The sequence below is a fragment of the Carassius auratus genome, chromosome 29, assembly GCF_003368295.1.
Source record: "Carassius auratus strain Wakin chromosome 29, ASM336829v1, whole genome shotgun sequence".
NCBI lineage: Eukaryota > Metazoa > Chordata > Actinopteri > Cypriniformes > Cyprinidae > Carassius > Carassius auratus.
Window position 1 is genome coordinate 20,665,992 of NC_039271.1, and position 18,865 is coordinate 20,684,856.

At 37.1% G+C, this 18,865-nt stretch overlaps 1 protein-coding gene across 3 annotated transcripts in view; it reads left to right on the forward strand.

The window, feature by feature from the left end:
- LOC113048346 (LIM domain only protein 3) overlaps positions 1–12,031 on the forward strand; it is a 42,248-nt gene extending 30,217 nt beyond the window's left edge. For all 3 annotated transcript variants that reach the window (XM_026210123.1, XM_026210122.1, XM_026210121.1), the window contains exons 3-4: positions 1,814–1,939; positions 10,514–12,031. In XM_026210123.1, the coding sequence (XP_026065908.1) occupies positions 1,814–1,939; positions 10,514–10,619 (232 nt within the window). In that variant the 3' untranslated portion in view covers positions 10,620–12,031. The remainder of the gene's footprint in view (positions 1–1,813; positions 1,940–10,513) is intronic.
- Positions 12,032–18,865: the final 6,834 nt, after the last annotated feature.

Below are 18,865 nucleotides of genomic sequence, written 5' to 3' on the forward strand. Positions count from 1 at the left end.
TGATTCAACCTGATGACAAAAAGACCTTCGAGCATCATTTTTCATACTATGAATAGTGTCTATCATTCATCAGGGTGAAATCTGGCGTGTGCATAAATGCAAATTAACATGCAAATAAATACATGCATCGTAATAATATATCAGCGAGCAGTGAATCTATCCTTTTTATATTTGCATTTAGATCTTAGCTATATAATTGCAAGATGTTAGTGGAAAGAAAATATGCCTCATCATTTTATCTCTTTCATGCTGAGGCCTTCTGGCTATGCACTTTTTCTGAAAATAGTGGAGACGTGATATCACGAACGGGTCTATATTTAGACAGCTCATAGAAAAAGGTACAATCCTTTTAACTAAATCGGCACCAATCCACTAGATGAACTCTTGTTTCCTTTCTCCTCATACCTGGAAAGCTATTGTAACCCTTAATTTTGTTGGTATTCATGAGAGTACAATCTATCTGCTCAGCTCTTTTTTATTTGCCTGTGGGAAACACGGTTTCTGAAAGTTAATAAACAACCCTGCATATCCCAGACCCCGAGAACATTTATCAGATTGGGATCTCTTACAGAGCGGGAGAGTGGCATACAGTTTTATCATTTTAACGACAGCTAAAAGTGCCCGAAGAAGTCCGCCTAATAGGTTATTTTGTTATATGATTTTGTTATCAGATATTTATTTTCCCCCTTCCTCCCTTTACTCGGTCTAGGTCGCGGTGGAGTAACAGCCATGAATCCCTAATGAATGCTCTCCGTAATGTCCCATGAGCGGACTGGAAGATAATAGGCTCATACCTGGGCAGCGGCTCTGTAGCACTAACCTCATACGGCCTGGACATCTCCATGATGGTCACATCGCACTCCACTTACGTGTTTTAGTCTAATGCACAGTCTTTTTGAGCCTTAAATATCATAAAAGAATGCATTGTGGGAAATACTGGCAGAGTCTTGGTATCAGTATAGTTTTTTTTAATTATATTCACAAGCTCTTGGTGCTGTTTGATTCATTTTGTTAATCAGTCTGGAGTAAAACACTGTAATAATGTGTATAAAATGATAAACTTGTGCAACAAACCCCCATAAATTGAAATGAAAAAGATGATTCATTAAAGGGCAGACTCATAAGAGTCATTTGTTTGTGAATCAGAATACACTGGTTAAGCAGTATGTTATTGATTCATTAGAAAGAACCCGTTAATCAAATAAAATAAAAAATCAGTGTGGTAAAAAATGTTCAAGGCACTTCAGTGTCTATAACTTGTAATATTTTTGAGCATTATCAAATCTGGTTGATAAAAAAATAAAGCTTATTATCTAATTATCTATGTAACACACTGAAGTAAGGTTAAAAGAGTATTTTTGATAGTGAACTGGACTACACTGTTTTTGATTCATTAAATAGTTCATAAGAGTCATTTGCTTGTGTATCCAACTACACTGTTTGCTTTTTATGTCTTTGATTTACTAGAAAGAATGGGTTCATAAGAGACATTGTTTATGAATCAAATTACATTGGTGGCTTTGTGTGTGTATTTGATTTACTGAAGAAAAAAAAACTGGGTTCACAAGAGACAAGAGTTAACTGTACTACGCGGGTTGTTCTTTATATCTTTGACATTTGTTTGTGAATCAGACTGAACTGTTTGCTTTTTATGTTTTTGATTCTCTTAAAAGAACTGGTTCGAATGATTCATTTGTTCATGAATCACCCTTATTTTCCCATTTCAATCTTAACGATATGGTTTTATCCAGTGGTTCTGACCCTAAAAAAAAACTTATTTTCTGACCCTAACACATATTTTTCAATCTTTCAGGTTGTTCGGTGTGACTGGGAACTGTGCGGCTTGCAGCAAACTCATCCCAGCATTTGAGATGGTCATGAGAGCCAAGGAGAACGTCTATCACCTGGACTGCTTCGCCTGCCAGCTGTGTAACCAGAGGTTAGTCAAATCATGTTCAGCTTTTTCAACATTTTGAAGTACTTAAACATATGTATCTCTGTGCAGATGTGCTGAGCCTCTTAAAACTAAAAGGCTTTCTTGAATCCAAAGCGTCTCACAGTACATTTACTGCAAGGACAGTCCCTGTCAACCCCCATACCGTGTATTGCTAAAGGGCAAAATGGTGATAGGGAATCCCAGCAAGTCTCCGGTTCATGAATCATACCTTCTAGGGTTTGAAAAATGACTTTCGGATTAAAGCCCACCACCCTACCACAGAAAGACAGTTTGGGCAGATTTTTTCTTATCCAAATTACATCAGTGCGTTTACTACAAGTACAGTCTTCCTGGAGCAAGTAGTACATTGCTCAAGGGCAAAACAGTGATTTAGGGGATAACTTTCAAGTACATGAATCGCCCTTCTGGGGTTTGAACCAGAACCTTACGATTGCTGGCACAGTTATATTCAACTAGTGAACCACCATCATTCGCAATTTCTAGTGATTGTTACCAACAACCTCTGAACCACAAGCCCATTTGTGTCACAAATAATAGACACCTTTGTCTCCAAAGAGGTTTATAGTGCATCTCACCCTCAAGCATCAAGACACCGTGATGATCAGGAAGAAAATAACTCAGTTTAAACCTCAAATCGATTTGAGGTTTAAACAATCACTGCTGATCATGTTAGGTTTTAAAAGTAAACAAGTACTTTTCTACATTTCATTGTATTGAATTTACTTATATTCTAAAGAGTAGAGATTATGTTTTTTTTTCTCTCTTATTTACATTCCATCACTCCTAATCTTGAATATTTGCATATGTCCTTGTTGTTGCAGTCATGAGTAGTGTTGTTGTTGGTGGCCTGTTTTAATCTTAGTTTTAGTCTAGTCTTTGTTTGAAGCAGTCATTTTAGTTTTTATTAGTTTTAGCCACGTTCATGCTGTTTTTAGTCTAGTTTCAGTCAACTAAAAGTCATTTTAGTCTAATTTTTGTCTAGTTTTTGAGGACGAAAACTGATGACATTTACTCTAGTTTTAGAGTATTTTAGTCTCTTTTTAGTAATGGAATTCTATTTAACCCAGTCAATATAGTAGCAGTACCTAGTAGTACAGACGAAACCAACATTTTCTTTTAGCCAAACCCATTTCAAACAAGGTTATCTCATTATATTATTGTTACTTTATAGACTCAAGAATACATCCATTCCAGACACGGAAGACGCTCTGTTTGATTTTTATTTTTCCCACCAAACATGTTAGAAGTACACAGATCGGTCCCTTTTTCTGTGTCAGACATAATTTTGTGTGTTGTCGCCTGCATCTGTGCAGTGCAACCTGATGCGGCCCCTGAAGAGAGACAGAAATACTGCAAAATAATAATAATAATAACGCGATTAAACGAGACAAAATAACGTTATAACATTTCGTTTCATCTCATTTTGGTCAACGAAAATGAAGAGATATTTAAGCATAGTTGTTATTTTGTAAACCACATTTAGTCTCGTTTTTATTCGTCAACAATATTGCATTATACATTCAATTATTGTCGTCGTCACATGACCAGAATTTACGTTGCATCTCATCTGGTTTTTGTCACGTGATAAAGGTTCGTTGAACAACGATATTTAGTCATAAATTTTGTTGACGAAAGCAACACTTGTCATGAGAGGACCACATTGCATTTTTTCAAAAAAAAATTGTGAAATGTCAAAATAGATTTCTTATTTCTGTGGTTCACTACAAAAACAGCAATTTAACACCTAAATATTCTGTGGCCTGTGGTTTTCGTCATTACTTCGGGCAAATTGTGTTATTTGTTTTCATTCTCTGTAAGAAGAAAGGCCATTTGTCTTAGAACATGGCCTCAGCACGGGCTATTCATTAGATATCGGCTTCATATAAACACACAGGTGCCGGAGAGCAGTACACATGAGAGGGGCAGATTGCAGGATCCGGTTACGCTCAGTTAACACCGGGTTATTGTCTTGCCTCTTCACTTGTTTGCACGAACCACGCTCACCTAATCTAAGAAGTCAGCTAATCTTCATCAGCAGAGTCAAAGACAGGTCCACCCGCTCACCCGATATTACAGCCCATTTAGAGCCAGGCAAATCTTTCTTTTTACATTAGGCCAGCCGATCAACTGTTAAATATAAAATCTGCGTCAGTCTTCTTTACACGCTCTGATGAGGCCTCTAGTATGCATCTTTCATTTATCCATTACAACAAGATTTATAGCATGGAGATGATGCTAATTGCCCACATTTCAGACTGAAGCTTAAATTTCCTGTCAGTTTATTGACATTTTTGGTTGTTTTGGCAAAGAGTCGGATGGTGGCCTTCGCAACAAACTCACATTCGGAGGTTCTAAACAGTATTTGGATTCTTACGCCATGCTTTAAAATTCATTGCACTACATGAAAAATATAAAATGAGATCCAGTTTATTCTGTTCAAAGTTTGGGGTCAGTAAGATGTTTTGAAAGAAATTAATCATTTTATTTTGGAAGGACACATTTAATTGATTAAAGTATATACATTTATACTGCTGCAAAAGATTTATATTTCAAATAAACACTTATCTTTTCAACTTTCTATTCAATCCAAAAATGTATCATGGTTTCCACAAAAATATGAAGTAGCACAGTGGTTTTAAACACTGATAATACAAAAAGTTTCTTGCACACCAAATCAGTATATTACAATGATTTCTGAAGGATCAAGTGACACTGAAGACTGGAGTAATGAGTGCTGAAAATTCAGCTTTGCCATCACAGAAATAAAACTAAACCCAATAAATATAAATACATTTAAATTAAATATAGGTCAACAGTATGATGATGCCACTTTGATTTCTAATTAAGTAACCAATTTAATGTTTTCTAATTAATTGAAATTCATGTATGCAGCTTTAAAAGATGTCTAAATATGCATTAGGCCCACTATACATTACAAATTACTTAACGTTGTATTTATCCTGACTTAACAAATAAATCGATACATTATAAAGGACTTCTTGCATCAGATCTCCTATGGTCTAAACACTACCCAAGAGAGGACCTGATATGCAAATACCCCCCATTTGACCAAAAGAAAGTCCATTTGTCAACAAGCTGACGAGACATTATCTCCACAGACACCCGCCACCCGACACGTCTCAGACACTTTGTTGTTCTGTCAGTGCCTTTCGTGAAAGCCTCGCAAATTTTGATGGACTCCTCCAAAAGAGAAAAGGATGGCAGGGCTTTTCATGACACGTCCGTCATTGTGACAGATCGCCGCATTACCCCGAGTAAAGCCTCAGTTCAGTGATGCTGTTTGATAAACATCAACACAAACCGCAAGACTGTCTCAAGAGCCTTTAACAGAAGAAGAAACACATTGCACATTATTGTTACCACTAACCAATTGGGCCTGATTTCATTTTTTCCGTTTGTTTCGTTCTATGGACTTAGTGCTTGAATGAAAACGATCAATAAATCAGGGGTAAAATCACTATTTTTTGTAATTCAAGTGCCTCCTGAAATCTAAAATAGAGTATTATGGCTTTTATTCCATGTATCTTAGCTTTCAGGCTGTCTGTATGTTAATATATACCAAAACCTTGAACAGAATGAACTGTAATATTTACAGTCAAAAACACTGATGACTCATCCTGCACTAAAAGATTTGTCCAATCAAATGTTCGCTGAATAAGAAAGCCCAACCTCCTTTCTTTAAATAAGGGTTCTTTTGTTACTTTTCCCCTTTTTTTGTCTATTCCCCTTCTTTCTACTTCCATATACATCCCACCCTGCTTTTACCCTTCTCATTTCGACTCTTCAAACAATATTAAAGAGGCTGTGGCCTTTAAAAGAGCCATCTAATCCATCTTATAAAACGCTCTCCTTGCGGTCAGTGACATGGGACAGGCATTCTGATGCTGGGAGCAGGCTATCAGGTCGGTAGAGGTCACACCGTATGATTATGCTTCTCTATGAGGGTCAGTAATGTCCCGACATTACCGTTTGATGCTTAAATTATTACAGTCAAGCTTTTAATACAGCTGGGCCACCCCTCCTTTTCCCCACACACATCAGCAAGGCCATCATCTCCTACAGAATCGTTTCATTAGTCAGGCCACACAAAAGCCCCATTAAATATCGTGATTAGCTTGATTTCCACAAACAGTGTTGAACTATGACTGGCTTGCATATATGAAAAACCAGAAACTTCCACACAATATGGTAACAAATCTTTTAAGTGGACAAGTTGTTAAAATCCCTCATTTTTGAAGCTTGGGACTCTTTAAAGACGGACTAGCATTTGACACCCATTTTTGCATCAAATTAAAGTTTCTATCTAATGATATTTCTTTGATTGTTTTAGTTAACAATAACAGCACTGCTAATCACTGACTGAACACTATGTTTCAGATTTTCATGACATTACAGAGGACATCAGACATGCTCTGTGTCGATGGTAAAAGTCTCCAATCATTCCGTGCAGCTATAATTAATCGGGCATGATTATTCATGGGTTGGATATGAATTTGCTCACCTGGCTAGAGGTTATATCCTCAGCTTAACAGGGATCATGGCAACAGCCATGGCGGTGAGCGGGAGCACAGTGTGTTTGTGTGGTTTTGAGGCTCTAGCCGGCCGTTAGCCACAGATCATCCCTGAAGGGACAGCTAATCGATGAGGCTGTCGTCCGCTCAGGCCTCATGAGCCAACCTCAGGAGTCCCAGTTCCTTGTGATGAGCCCAGGCCACGATGCTCTGAGGCCTCATGGGAGATCCGGAGAAGGCCTGGGTGGCAGGGCAGGGAGGTCATCGGTGCGGGTCACTGTTTTTGTCATAAAGTCTGGAAAGCCAGAGCCAAATTGGGCTTTACGTGCTTAGGGACTGCAATAACTAAACTACGCCACAGACGACAGTCTTGACCACTCAGAGACATCTGCAAAGCTCATTCGATAGAAGAAACCATGCGGTTGCATTGCAGACGGTGCGGCAGATCCACTCTATTCTGTCGGATAATGTCTTGTTCACATCTAATGACGTTCACTTTCTTTCTCTCCGTCTACAGACCTCCCTCCGTGATTCATTTCCTCTCTCTTTTCCCTCACTCTTTCAAGTCCACTCTCCCCCACTCAGCTCCAACATGTTATTTCACAGAAGAGGAATGTTACTACTCTAGTTAACAAAGACCTCGGAGGCAAATAGCTGACGAAGCCATACATCATTAAGTCCACTGCCTTGGAAGCCATCTTTTCTTTAACAAGATGGGTCTCAATAGACATATTCATCATTACTGTCACACCTGAGGAAAAGGAGAGAGGCAATGACGTAGAAATGAAAGGGAATATAAGAAACAAAAATAGAAGAATGGAAAGCCAATGTTAATCAAAAATATAGGGCTGACAATCAATTAAAATATAACTGATTTAATTTGAATAATATGCAGATTAATTCATCAAATAAAATAGCATTTCATAAAATGCATATACTGGATCTATAAAGGTTTCGTTTAGAAAATGAAGAGAATTGAAATATTTTTATTTAATTTTAATAATACTATAAACAAAATTCCAAAAAAAACAAGGGCAGAATAAAGCTAGAATGAAGGTGGTACTTTTTTAATTTCTCAGATGTAAGGAAAAACACTTTTATAATAATGTTACGTTTCCTAACATTATTTAAAGCATTAGGTATCATGAACTAACAACAAAATATTTTTACAGCATTTATCAATCTAAAGGTTAATATTAATTTCTAAATATTCTATTGTTAATTAAAAATAATTGGCCAAACCAAAATCTCTCGCTCTCTCTCTCTCTCTCTCTATATATATATATACAGTGCTCAGATAAATTTGTAAATGTAATTTACATATGGGTCAGAACCATGATTAATAGCAGATCTTTTTTTCATCACATTATTTTCTTTATGATTAAATCACACTCAATTCATGTTTTAAAGTGGCAGCCTTCGAAAAAAGAAAAAAATAATACCTGAAAAGCCCCAGATTTATGGTCATACCAGAGCAAACACTACAGCATATCAAATGCATTTACTTATTTTTCTCCTCCACTTGATGGGAAATACTAAAATGCAATTAAAGCAATCTTAAATTGAACTCATCTGGGATGAGAGATTGAAAGGGGAGGGCGAGGAGGATGCATCAAACTAAGGGTAATGTAGGTGCTCGGAAACATGTGGTGATCGGTAATGACTGCACGAGCAGAAAAACGGAGGGCAGCACAAGGGCATTGATTACCGCTACCTCTGACGGGCTGACTGCAATATCCCCGTCATAATTGGCACACAGATGTCACAAACGCTGTTGACATTTCACCAAGCAGAAACAATTTGGCACTGCAAAACTGGGCGGCGACGAGGCTAAAAGGAAACAGAAAACACAGGCTGTAAATAAACACAGAGAGATCCTATTAGCCGCAAAAGCGAGAGAACGAATAAGTGAGATGAAAGTGCTCAGAAGAGGAGGTGGAGAGGGCCAGGATGTCAGAGAAGACAGACACTAATGGATTCCTGGCAAGAATGTGTCATTTAAACAGGACGTTTTTATTGGAGTAAATGACACCATTACATTAAGCACACCTCTGCTTTGTGTTAATCACCGTGTCAACAAGCGCGATTAATGGATATTACCTGTTGATACTTGGTCCAAACTAATGGCTGTGGCTTCCCGCTTGACACTGCCGTGTATAACAAATAAAAAAAAGTTTTCAGAAGTGCGTGTTTGTGTGTGTGAGGGAGGAAGCCGTTTACAAAGTATCCCAGTGCTTGCTCATTATATTCAACAATGATGGAAAGGGTAAAGGCGCTCCGATCATATTCAACCCCTCCTGAGGATGTTTGAAGGAATACTGTATGCTCAATACAAATTATGCATAATAGTGATTACCACAAAAAAAAAAAAAAAAAAAACATTTCTCTAAAAAAAAAGTTTAAAAATTTTTAAATCACAGTGAAGCAAGGCTAATCCATAATGTGTACAAAATTATTTTAGTTAAAAAAAAAAACACTAACTAACCTTTTGTCTAAACATCCAATTAATAACTTTGTTGCAATGACAATGTACAGCCTAAAACCCTAAAATGACTTTAAAAATCATTTAACATGATTACATGTCAAATAGTACAAGTCTGAACAGAAAAATTTTGCTTTATAAAATGAGGTTCACATTTCTGCTTTGAAATCCTGCAAAAATTCTCAGGTTATATTTTATTACAGTAGTCCACTTTAGACATTCTAGACAACTAAATGTCAACTATCTCTCAAAAATGTGTAATTACATGTCAACTAGCTCTCATTAGAGTATTAGACTGTTAGGTTAGCATTAGGGTAAGTAGAATAAGTCTGTTGGCAGGCCGTCAACATAAAGTGTTAGCAGATAATACTCTAATAAGTGGTATTTGACATCTAAGTGCAAAGTTACTTATGATAAATAGAAAGACTAAAGTGGACTGTCAGAAAGTGTTACCAATTGGCCCCATTTACTTCCACTGTAAGTGCAAATTGCAAAGGTAACCTTGAATTATGCTTTTTTTTTTAAGAAAACGATGGACAAGTCTAAATGATTTTCTTTGGTAAATGACAGTTATGCCACAAAGCCCTCAAGCTTAAAGTCATTATGTAACAGAAATAGTATCTGCAATATTTTGGTGTCCATCAGAATGAAACAGGTAATTGAAGAAGTAAAAAATATATAACGTCAGTTAACTTCAGTACAGTCCACTGGTTTTTCACCAGTTCTTCATTAGAAGATCGAAGCATGATATTTTAAAAATATGTAGTCAAATCTAATTGTAAAAAATTAAATGTATGCATTGCTGAATTATTCACGGTAAAATCAATAACAGACAGATTTATAATTTCCATTGCAGAATTTAACTTGGCATAAACCCAGACCGTTCCTTTAATGCCAGTAACTTTCTAGTAATCCTGAAGACTTTTATTAGCTTGTTCAGCTGTGTTTGATTAGGTTTGGAGCTAAACTCAGCTTGCCTAACATTGTATTCCCAATACAAACTTTTAATCATTAAAATGGTACCAGCAGACATTCGAACACATCGCCTTTCTTCTCATACACAGGCAGGAGAGTTTAGTAAGGAACACTGGCCAGTAGACACGAGCGCTCGCCGGCGCTCTGACCTTGTCGAACTCTCGCTACAAGCAAGATAAGTGGCCCTCAGGATGGCTAAACACACAGAGCGCTCGCTCTCGATCCCTCTCTGCCGCCTTCTTTGTCTCTCTCTTCTGCCTGACCAACATAATCTACTTTCCAAAAGGTCAAGTGAGACAGTGGCCCGTCAGGCAGCGCTAAAGCCTGCGCTCCGTCTGTGGGGTATATTTATGAAACAGCTGCAGGTGAAGAAGATGCTAGGTGCACTCTAGAGATACTCTTTCCACACCGACTGACGTGTCCGCAGGATAACGTACACTAATATCTGTGGGGGCGGGATGCGGCTCTGTGGGGAAGCCTGCAACTTTAGCTAGTAATGAGTCCTTCTGCGTCTCTCTCGAGTTATGTAAACACCATGTTTCTGTTTCTCGTTTCGCCTCCATGCAGGTTCTGCGTCGGAGACAAGTTCTTCCTGAAGAACAACATGATCCTGTGCCAGACAGACTACGAGGAAGGACTGATGAAGGAGGGCTACGCGCCACAGGTCCGCTGACCACCCCACGACCTCGCTGCTCACAGAAGGGGAAAGAGCTGTGAGAGGTCTTGAAGGGGACATGCAATCAGACACAAAAAGCACTAGTGTCCTCTCCAGCCCATGAACCTTGCATTGTATATATGAAGAGCCCAAATAAGGGACTGTGTTCTGTACAAATTAGCCATAGAGACATTTTTGGTAAGTGGAAGAATCTTTCGAAGATGGACCAAGTCTGTGGTTTGGTTTTAATGACGCTGCCTAACGGCCTTATGAAGACAAGACATCTCAAAGGCCCAACTTTTGTGAACTTAAACACACACGAAGTCCACATTGCAATTCTAAGTCACTTGCTTTACAGGGTGAAGACCACAATGTAAAAAAAAAGTTTTTTTTTGGCGAATGAGTTTGCGAGAAGAAAAGGAGCCATGTCAACATAAGATCTCAGGTTGAATGGGTTTCCTCATTGTCCTTTCGTTTTCATTACATTGTGTTTTAATTACGTTTCCAGTGACAAGTTATTTGGAATAAATACCAACAGCCAATCAGAAGATTTTTGATGTTTAATGTACAGTTACGAGAACCAATGAGATTTCATAGTGGACGGAGCTACCCAGAACAATGCCACAGATATAAACGCAATGTCCTGGCTGTTTAGGATACCTTTCGCAAAATCGCACCTGGTTAAGGTGTTAGCTTTCTAACAGATCTTTGGGCTTCAACATGTGGTGTGATTTCATAAGTGACGTTTTGAAAAACTTCTTTCACCCGGTTTTATACCTAAAAGACCCCACTGGTCAAATGCAAACTCTTTGAACATTTGGGTTTGGCACATGTGTAATGGGTTGGGAAATGATGGGTTTGTTGCTTTCTTCACTATATTTATTTAATAGGCTTTTCGTCATTGCGCGTAACTCAAGGCTCTATTCCTGACATGTTTATACCTGAACTGAATCACCACTCAGTCGCCAAGCATCTCCTCCAGACGTGATGGATGTCACCTCATTTTTTTTTTTTGTGCAGCCCATGTTGATCAGCTGACACGGTCCTCTTTAAACACAATCAGGTTGCATAAACTTGGCATTACTGGAGCATGTGAATACCTGGTTGGAGGATTTGCCTTTACCGGGTTTTGTTTACTGTCAACTCAAGGCAACACACAAGCGCAAATCACTACTGTAGCCTACTACATTGATAATCCTTTCCTGGGCTATGACTACCTTTGGAAACCGAGGACATAGCCTAGAAAATATGAGGACAAACCTAATTTGTATATGGTGGTTGTACATATTTTAAAAAACTTTTTTTTGCTTGCTGTTGTATATGGATTTTCTTTTTATGTGTTATTCAGCATGAGATGTTTATTTTTAGGACGTGTACATACTGTACTGTAATCATTTTAAGCACAAATGTAATACAGTTTTATTGTGTTAGCACTGTCTGATGGCTTTCTTTGTGTCCTCTGTTTTTTTTTTCACAAAAAGCATTTGGCACTTTCCACAAAAGGGAACAAAATAGTATTTGAAATACTTTTTCCTCATTACCAAAAATAAAATAAAATGAATGAAAGTATATATATTTAAAAAATAATTCAAATTTTTATTAATGAATAAAAAATAAATAAAATAAAATGTTTTCTTAAAAAAATCTTAATTTATTTTTTACATATAATTTGTTTAATGGTTAAATTTGAGCTTCTACAATGGGTCCAAATGATGTTATTGTTTTTAACTGTTTTTAATTTTAGAATAAAGTCAAGATGAAGGTGGAACTGGTCAAAATCCCCATTTTAAAGAGCGACATCATGCAAACTTACCTTCAGTTTACGTACTGTTGATAATAGTTTATTAAAATGTATGTACTGTAATAGTATTCTCATAATAACAAATATGGATAGATCTTTCGCTCTCTCTTTCTTTTCTATCTCTCTCTGTGTGAAGAAAGCTGATGGGCCAGTTTGCATACACTGTCATTTCTAAGACGGAGTGTTTACTGAAGCAATTTGGGTTAAGTGCCTCGCTCAAGGGCACAACTGTGGATGCCAAGCAGCAAGTGGTGAAGCTTCAGGTCTCCACTCCATTAGCCTATCCACCAGACCATGTTGCACTTCCGGTTCTGAGATTGATCATAAGTGCAATTTGTCATTTTGCCATCCATTTTGTTGTCACTGCCCCTCAAATTTTTCCACCCTTTAGTCTGTAGGAAGGAAAAAAAGGGCAAGAGAGAAATAAATGGATCCACCAGTCCAGCTGAAAACAGCTGCGTGTTTAACCGCAAGTTACTCCGCTTTAGTTAGGGTAGACACCCAGTAAAAAAATAACCCTGACACAAAACTATTTTATCCTGTAAGGGTTTTTTTAGACTATGTAATGCACACAGAGTGCAGTTTTAAATGGTCAATATCCTGCTGAGATTCAGAACAACAGCAAGTGTGATATGGTTTTTATTCATTACATTTATAAACAAGAACTTCATAATGAGTAACAAAACAAACCCACTGACTAAATAAATAAAATGCTTTTTTAAGCAGATGAATATTTTAATTAGTTTAATTATTGGATGTGATTTGCATCAAGCCTTAAAATGCAGTAATTAAATAATTCAATATTTTTTTTATACATTTTACAGTTTTATTGATGACAAAATTAAAATGCAAAAAAAAAAAAAAGATGCAAAAAAATTTAATATAAAAAATTACAAATAAATAAATAACTAAATAAGAATAAAGATTTGTATATTCTCATATCTCATAAAAAATAACAACCACACATCTCATATATGTCTCGTATCATGTGGCTGATTTTCTAAACAAAAATCTAATAAATTAAAAAAATAAATTATCAATTTAAATAAATCAGAAGTTAAAACATTTTGATATATGCATATATATATATATATATATATATATATATATATATATATATATATATATATATATATATATATATATATATATATATATATATATATATATATACACACATTTTATATAACCAAAAAAACAAAAAAAAAAACAACCACAAAATAATACAAGAGACATGAAACTATCATAGCAACTGTGTGTAGGAAATCAGCTGCTTTAGAAAGTAATCAGATACATATTAAAGGTCATTACACAAACATTTGATCAGAATTATGTATTCCAGAGAGTAAAAACCGGCGATATTGTCTGCCAATAAATCTATACAAGTATGTAAGAGAGGCCCACACTTGAGCTATTTAAAAGCTTTTGTAGTTTGCTTAGTTGCAAGCAAAGCCAGAATATTACTTGAAGATCCTCTTCACTGTACAATTGAAACACTGAGATTAAAGTTCTCCATCTAATTAAGGAGGCTGTTTAAAGTAGCCTGTGAAGTTTGACAACAGTGGCACTCACATCACATTACAGCCTATAATAAGCAGACCAATTAAACTAATTGAATTTCTTTAGTCTGAAACACGGAGGGAAAAATGTCTTTGATTAGACTCAAGCTGTTAAGTCCTTCCATAAAAAGCAGAGACGCCTCTGAAACCTCACTAGATAACAATCCGGTCGACGGGAAATGGGGGATCTACTCCGCTAATTTACCGTAATTGTCTCATATGTTGAAGTGTTTGAAGGAAGATATAATGAAACAATACTGTTAGCGGTAACACTGGGGTCATTATATATAAATATATATATTTATACAACAGAAGTACTTTAAAGTGCACACAATCATGCACAATACAATTTAGAAAAGCACCATATCATCTTTTGATGAATATCACATAGTTGTTTACAACATATAAAGAAAAGGGTAGAAACAAATGAGTCTGAATGAGCATGAGCGTGCAGCACTACTTGCATGCTACATTCTGAACTAAATTAATAATAATAATAATAATAATAATAATAATAATAATAATACTACTCAATTCCAAAATTATTTAAATACAATTTTAATCAGATTTCAAATGTCAGATTTGGTCTTCAAATAAATAATAGTAAATCAAATTTCACTTGTTGAATGTTATTTGGAACACGTCTTAAAATAAAATAAATAATTAATAAGTGAGGTCTTGAAATGCACTTAAAATAAAAATTATTTATATATAAAATAAACAAAGTCAAACGTTCAGAATAATAAATCAATAATTGTATTAATATTTAAAAATTTAATTTTTTTTTAACATTTTAATTGTTGGATGTGATTTGGATCAGATCTAGGAAAAATCAAATTTAAATCAGATTTTAATTGGTGAATGTGATTTGGATCAGATCTTGAAATTGAAAATGAATGAACAGAGGGGATTTCAGTTGTCGGATGTGGTTTTGCTCAGGTCTGTAAATAAATAATAAACCGATTTGAGGCAGATGCACCAAAAAAGCTATTTGCTACCTGTCTGAATAGCATACAATAGCATCAAATTTGGGTTTTTGTTCCTCTGTCAGAACTCCTCATCTTGCATTTCTGTATTTCTATGTAAATACAACTTCTTTCATCACATCAGAGAGAAAGAACACTCTGAAAGCACTGAGGGAGACAGCACAAACGGTCTTATTTAACACTTTTATTGTTTTATCATGGGCTATTCACAAGGGCGTTTGTTTTAAACCAGTCCTCGACAAAAGAACAAAAGATGATGTGTGTGTGTGTGTGTGTGTGTGTGTGTGTGTGACTTAGAAACCTCTCGTCCTCAAACCTCTAAAAAACAGCAAGCTGACTAAAGCAAAAGCGAATAATAAAATGTAAGATCCTTTCATAAAATAGTCATTAGGGGCATTTAGAAAGAGAATTAGCTGCCAGGGCACGTATCGTTAGCGGCTCCCCCTCCACACCGCAGCTGACCGCCGAGTCTGAGCGGCCGCTCTGCTCATACGACTCTTCTCGTTTGGCAAATGGCTCCAGGGGTGAAAATAATGATCTGTGTAGACATGCCAATGCTATCTGGACCAGATAACACTGTCTTAATGACTCCTTATCCTTCGGCCTTTTCGTTGAGATGTGTGCCACAGCACATATATTCTCGTCATTGGGTCATTAGCTCTTTATTGCACCGATAGTGGACTTAAGAATTTTTGGTCCAATTCGAGTGTACGCTACCCAGTGGAAAACGGCCCTCGGATAGATTAGCCAATGGCTAGTAAGGATGCTCAATGAGCACTTTTCCCATTCCTGATTAGCTGGTATCGGCTAAACACAATGACACTTTCTTACTCAAAAACCTGATAAAGACATTGTAATTGGGTCTGGAGAATGGTTATCACTGTAGTCAAACTTTAAAACAAATCCCTAATCACACTTCATACTTGTGAGGATTTTGCTAGCCTTTTTGTTCAGACAAGCAGCAAAATATTGGTCAAATCTGATCCATGTAGCTCCCTTTACAAGAAAAGAGTGAACACTAGCATGTTTTTATTCCTTTATACAGCTTAAAAAATTATATATCAAGCATGAATTAATAAATATAATTTTATTATAATATATGGTTTGTCTCAGGTATTTGTAGGGCCTGAAAGGATGTTTATGTGAGAAATTAGCCTTGAGCATCATTCAGCAAAATAGAAAGCTACAAACTGTATATTTTCTGCCTCATTCTTGACTTGTATCCACATACAATCAGTAAAAGAAGGTGTTTTATACGTCAGCCTGGGTTTTAAAGTTAATTTGAGTAGCAGAAATAAAGCTATATATATTAATGTCAACATTTAGATTATGCTAATCGACATGTTATTTTTAGCCTAAACATGCACCAGTTAATTTAAACTGTCAACATTTAACTTAAGCTAAAAATGCTATTCTTAGCCTAAATATGCACCTGTTACCAAGCACAAATTATGAAGTATATCAGGAAAATCGATATCAAACATTTTTAAGACATAGCCTATAATACAAGATTGCTTTTTTTTGCCTTGCTTTACAGCTGAAATATCCTTAAAACAAAATCAATTGACTTAAACAACACTAGAAGTGTTTCTCCTAAATGACGAGAAAACTTAAACATTAAACATCATTTACATTGGAGTCCACAAATAGATAGATGACCTTGAGTTTTTTGTAAGTTTTTGCTTTTTCAACGTACTAAAACCAAATCATTTTTTATGTTAAATCTGAAGCAAACCATAGATCAGACGAATCATTGTGACTCTGTTATCGCTGCTTAAACTATTACCATCACCATTAACACAATAATCTATGCTCAGGGTACATGACAGAATGCCTGTCTAGGGGTCTGTAATAAAGATGCACACACCACAAAAACCCAAGCTTGTGCGCACATACAAACATGCCTCTCCATCCTCGCGTCAATCTCAACTCCGCAGATGCACATAAGTGGCTCATCATACACTGTTAGGCGGGAAGAATGCTAGTTATTTCACCTTAAATGTCACTGGCAATTTATTCAATGCGGCTCATTCAGCTGATCTGTGATCTGTTATTTAAAGAATGCAAGGCGTGTTATCGACACAGACGGATCTGCAAAGGCGGCCTGCCATTATCAGTAATGTGCTCTGGATAGCGCAGTGCCGCCAAACGAACTGAGAGATTCAGAGTTTGCAGGCCCTGTGAAGTTCTCCCTTTTGATGTGGCACAGTAAGCTATACCAGATGGACCAGGGTTGGTGCAGCAGGGAGGCCCAGCAATGACACAAATGTACATGCCAGACAAATGGAGATATAAAGGAAACACACATAAACACACTCAAACAAAGACACATATCTGAGAACAAAACAAGGAGAAATATATGAAACATAAAAGATATGTATATACATATAAAAAAGCCAAAAGGGTGCAAGACATTGCATTTATTTTACCTATTTATCATACAGTTTTCTATCATAACTATTGTACTTTTCTCTTTATGTTATATTTTTATACTTTACAACCCTTAGTAGCCTCAAGTTTAGAACAACACTGAAGCCCCTTTCACACTGAGATTCCGGATAATACACGGGTAATGTGTCCTGGCAATTGTTCCCGGATTGTTAGTTTTTGGTTCTTTCACACTGCTAGTGATTTCCCGGAATATGTGCGTGTGCTCACACACAACCCATAAAGGTCTCGTAATGACACGTGACATCAGGGTGTGACGTGTAATGTACAAGTCGAAAACGCTAGGCACGTTAATTTTCACTTAAGCTTGTGAACAATCTCAGCTTTAGCACAGATAGTGAGGAGCTAATTGATCCCTGCTTCATTACAGTTTGCACATATTTTTTGTCGCGAAGGTTGATCTGCCTTCAAAACACCCGTTAAGAGTTGCACGATAATGTGCGTCATCACTACGACACCCCTTTACAGCATTGGTTCTGGCTTTTGTTCAACACCGAGCTCGTTCCGGGACTGAACCCAGTAGGTCCCCAACCCAGTATCGATCCTGAAATCAATTCAGGGACGTGTATGCGTTCACACATAAGTCAATCTGGCAATGTTTGTGCAACACTGCACACTGGGATACACCTCAGGTCGGCAAACATGCATCACTGTGTTATTGCAGACCTTGAGTTGTAAAGACCCAGGTTTGTGGAATTTAAATGAAGATTGCACTTGAGCTGGTCATGCAGCGCAGCACTAATGGCTATTTTAGTGTCTTAGTTAATACCTTCTTTCAAGTACATCTACACAACTGAAGCCGAGAATAGCTCTAGCGGTTTATGATGGGCTATTCCCATTTGACCTAATTTATACTAAAATGGAGAGATGATTGTATTCAGCGGGGGGTGCAAGACACACGTAGCTCCTGACAACACCCTCACAAACCCTTTCAAAGCAAATATTTGAGATTATTCAAGGCAATTTTCTACCATCCCTACCTCGAGCTTACTTACTCAGGACAGGCGTAACGACTTGAAACATCTTATTTTGCCAGGCTGTAATGGCAGCGGCAACAGAGAGAGCTGAGCTCCAGGTTTTCTCAGCGGGTGATTTAAGAGTAATCAAGCATTGCTGCACTGCTATGGGAACCGACTAAAGCCCTTTAAACTGAAGTCCAGTGAGATAAGACCAGCACTACCTCATCTTGAGCAACCTCAGAAACAAGCGCAGACCCTCCACTGAGACTTATTTGCAGCAGATGGGCTTGTGATTTCTCAAACGCGTGGCGAGTTACCCGATGAGCGATATGAGAAGAATGTTGATCTGTCTGGCATTAGCGCTTGAAGACGTGGGCCGGCACATACGTGTGGCCTTGAGCGTCAAGCCGAAGCCTTCGGTGGATGAGAGCTTTAATTCAGGTGCATAATTGGACTCCTGGCTTTTATGGCCTCATTTACTGGAGGAGTTCTGGCGCACTACCACATCTGT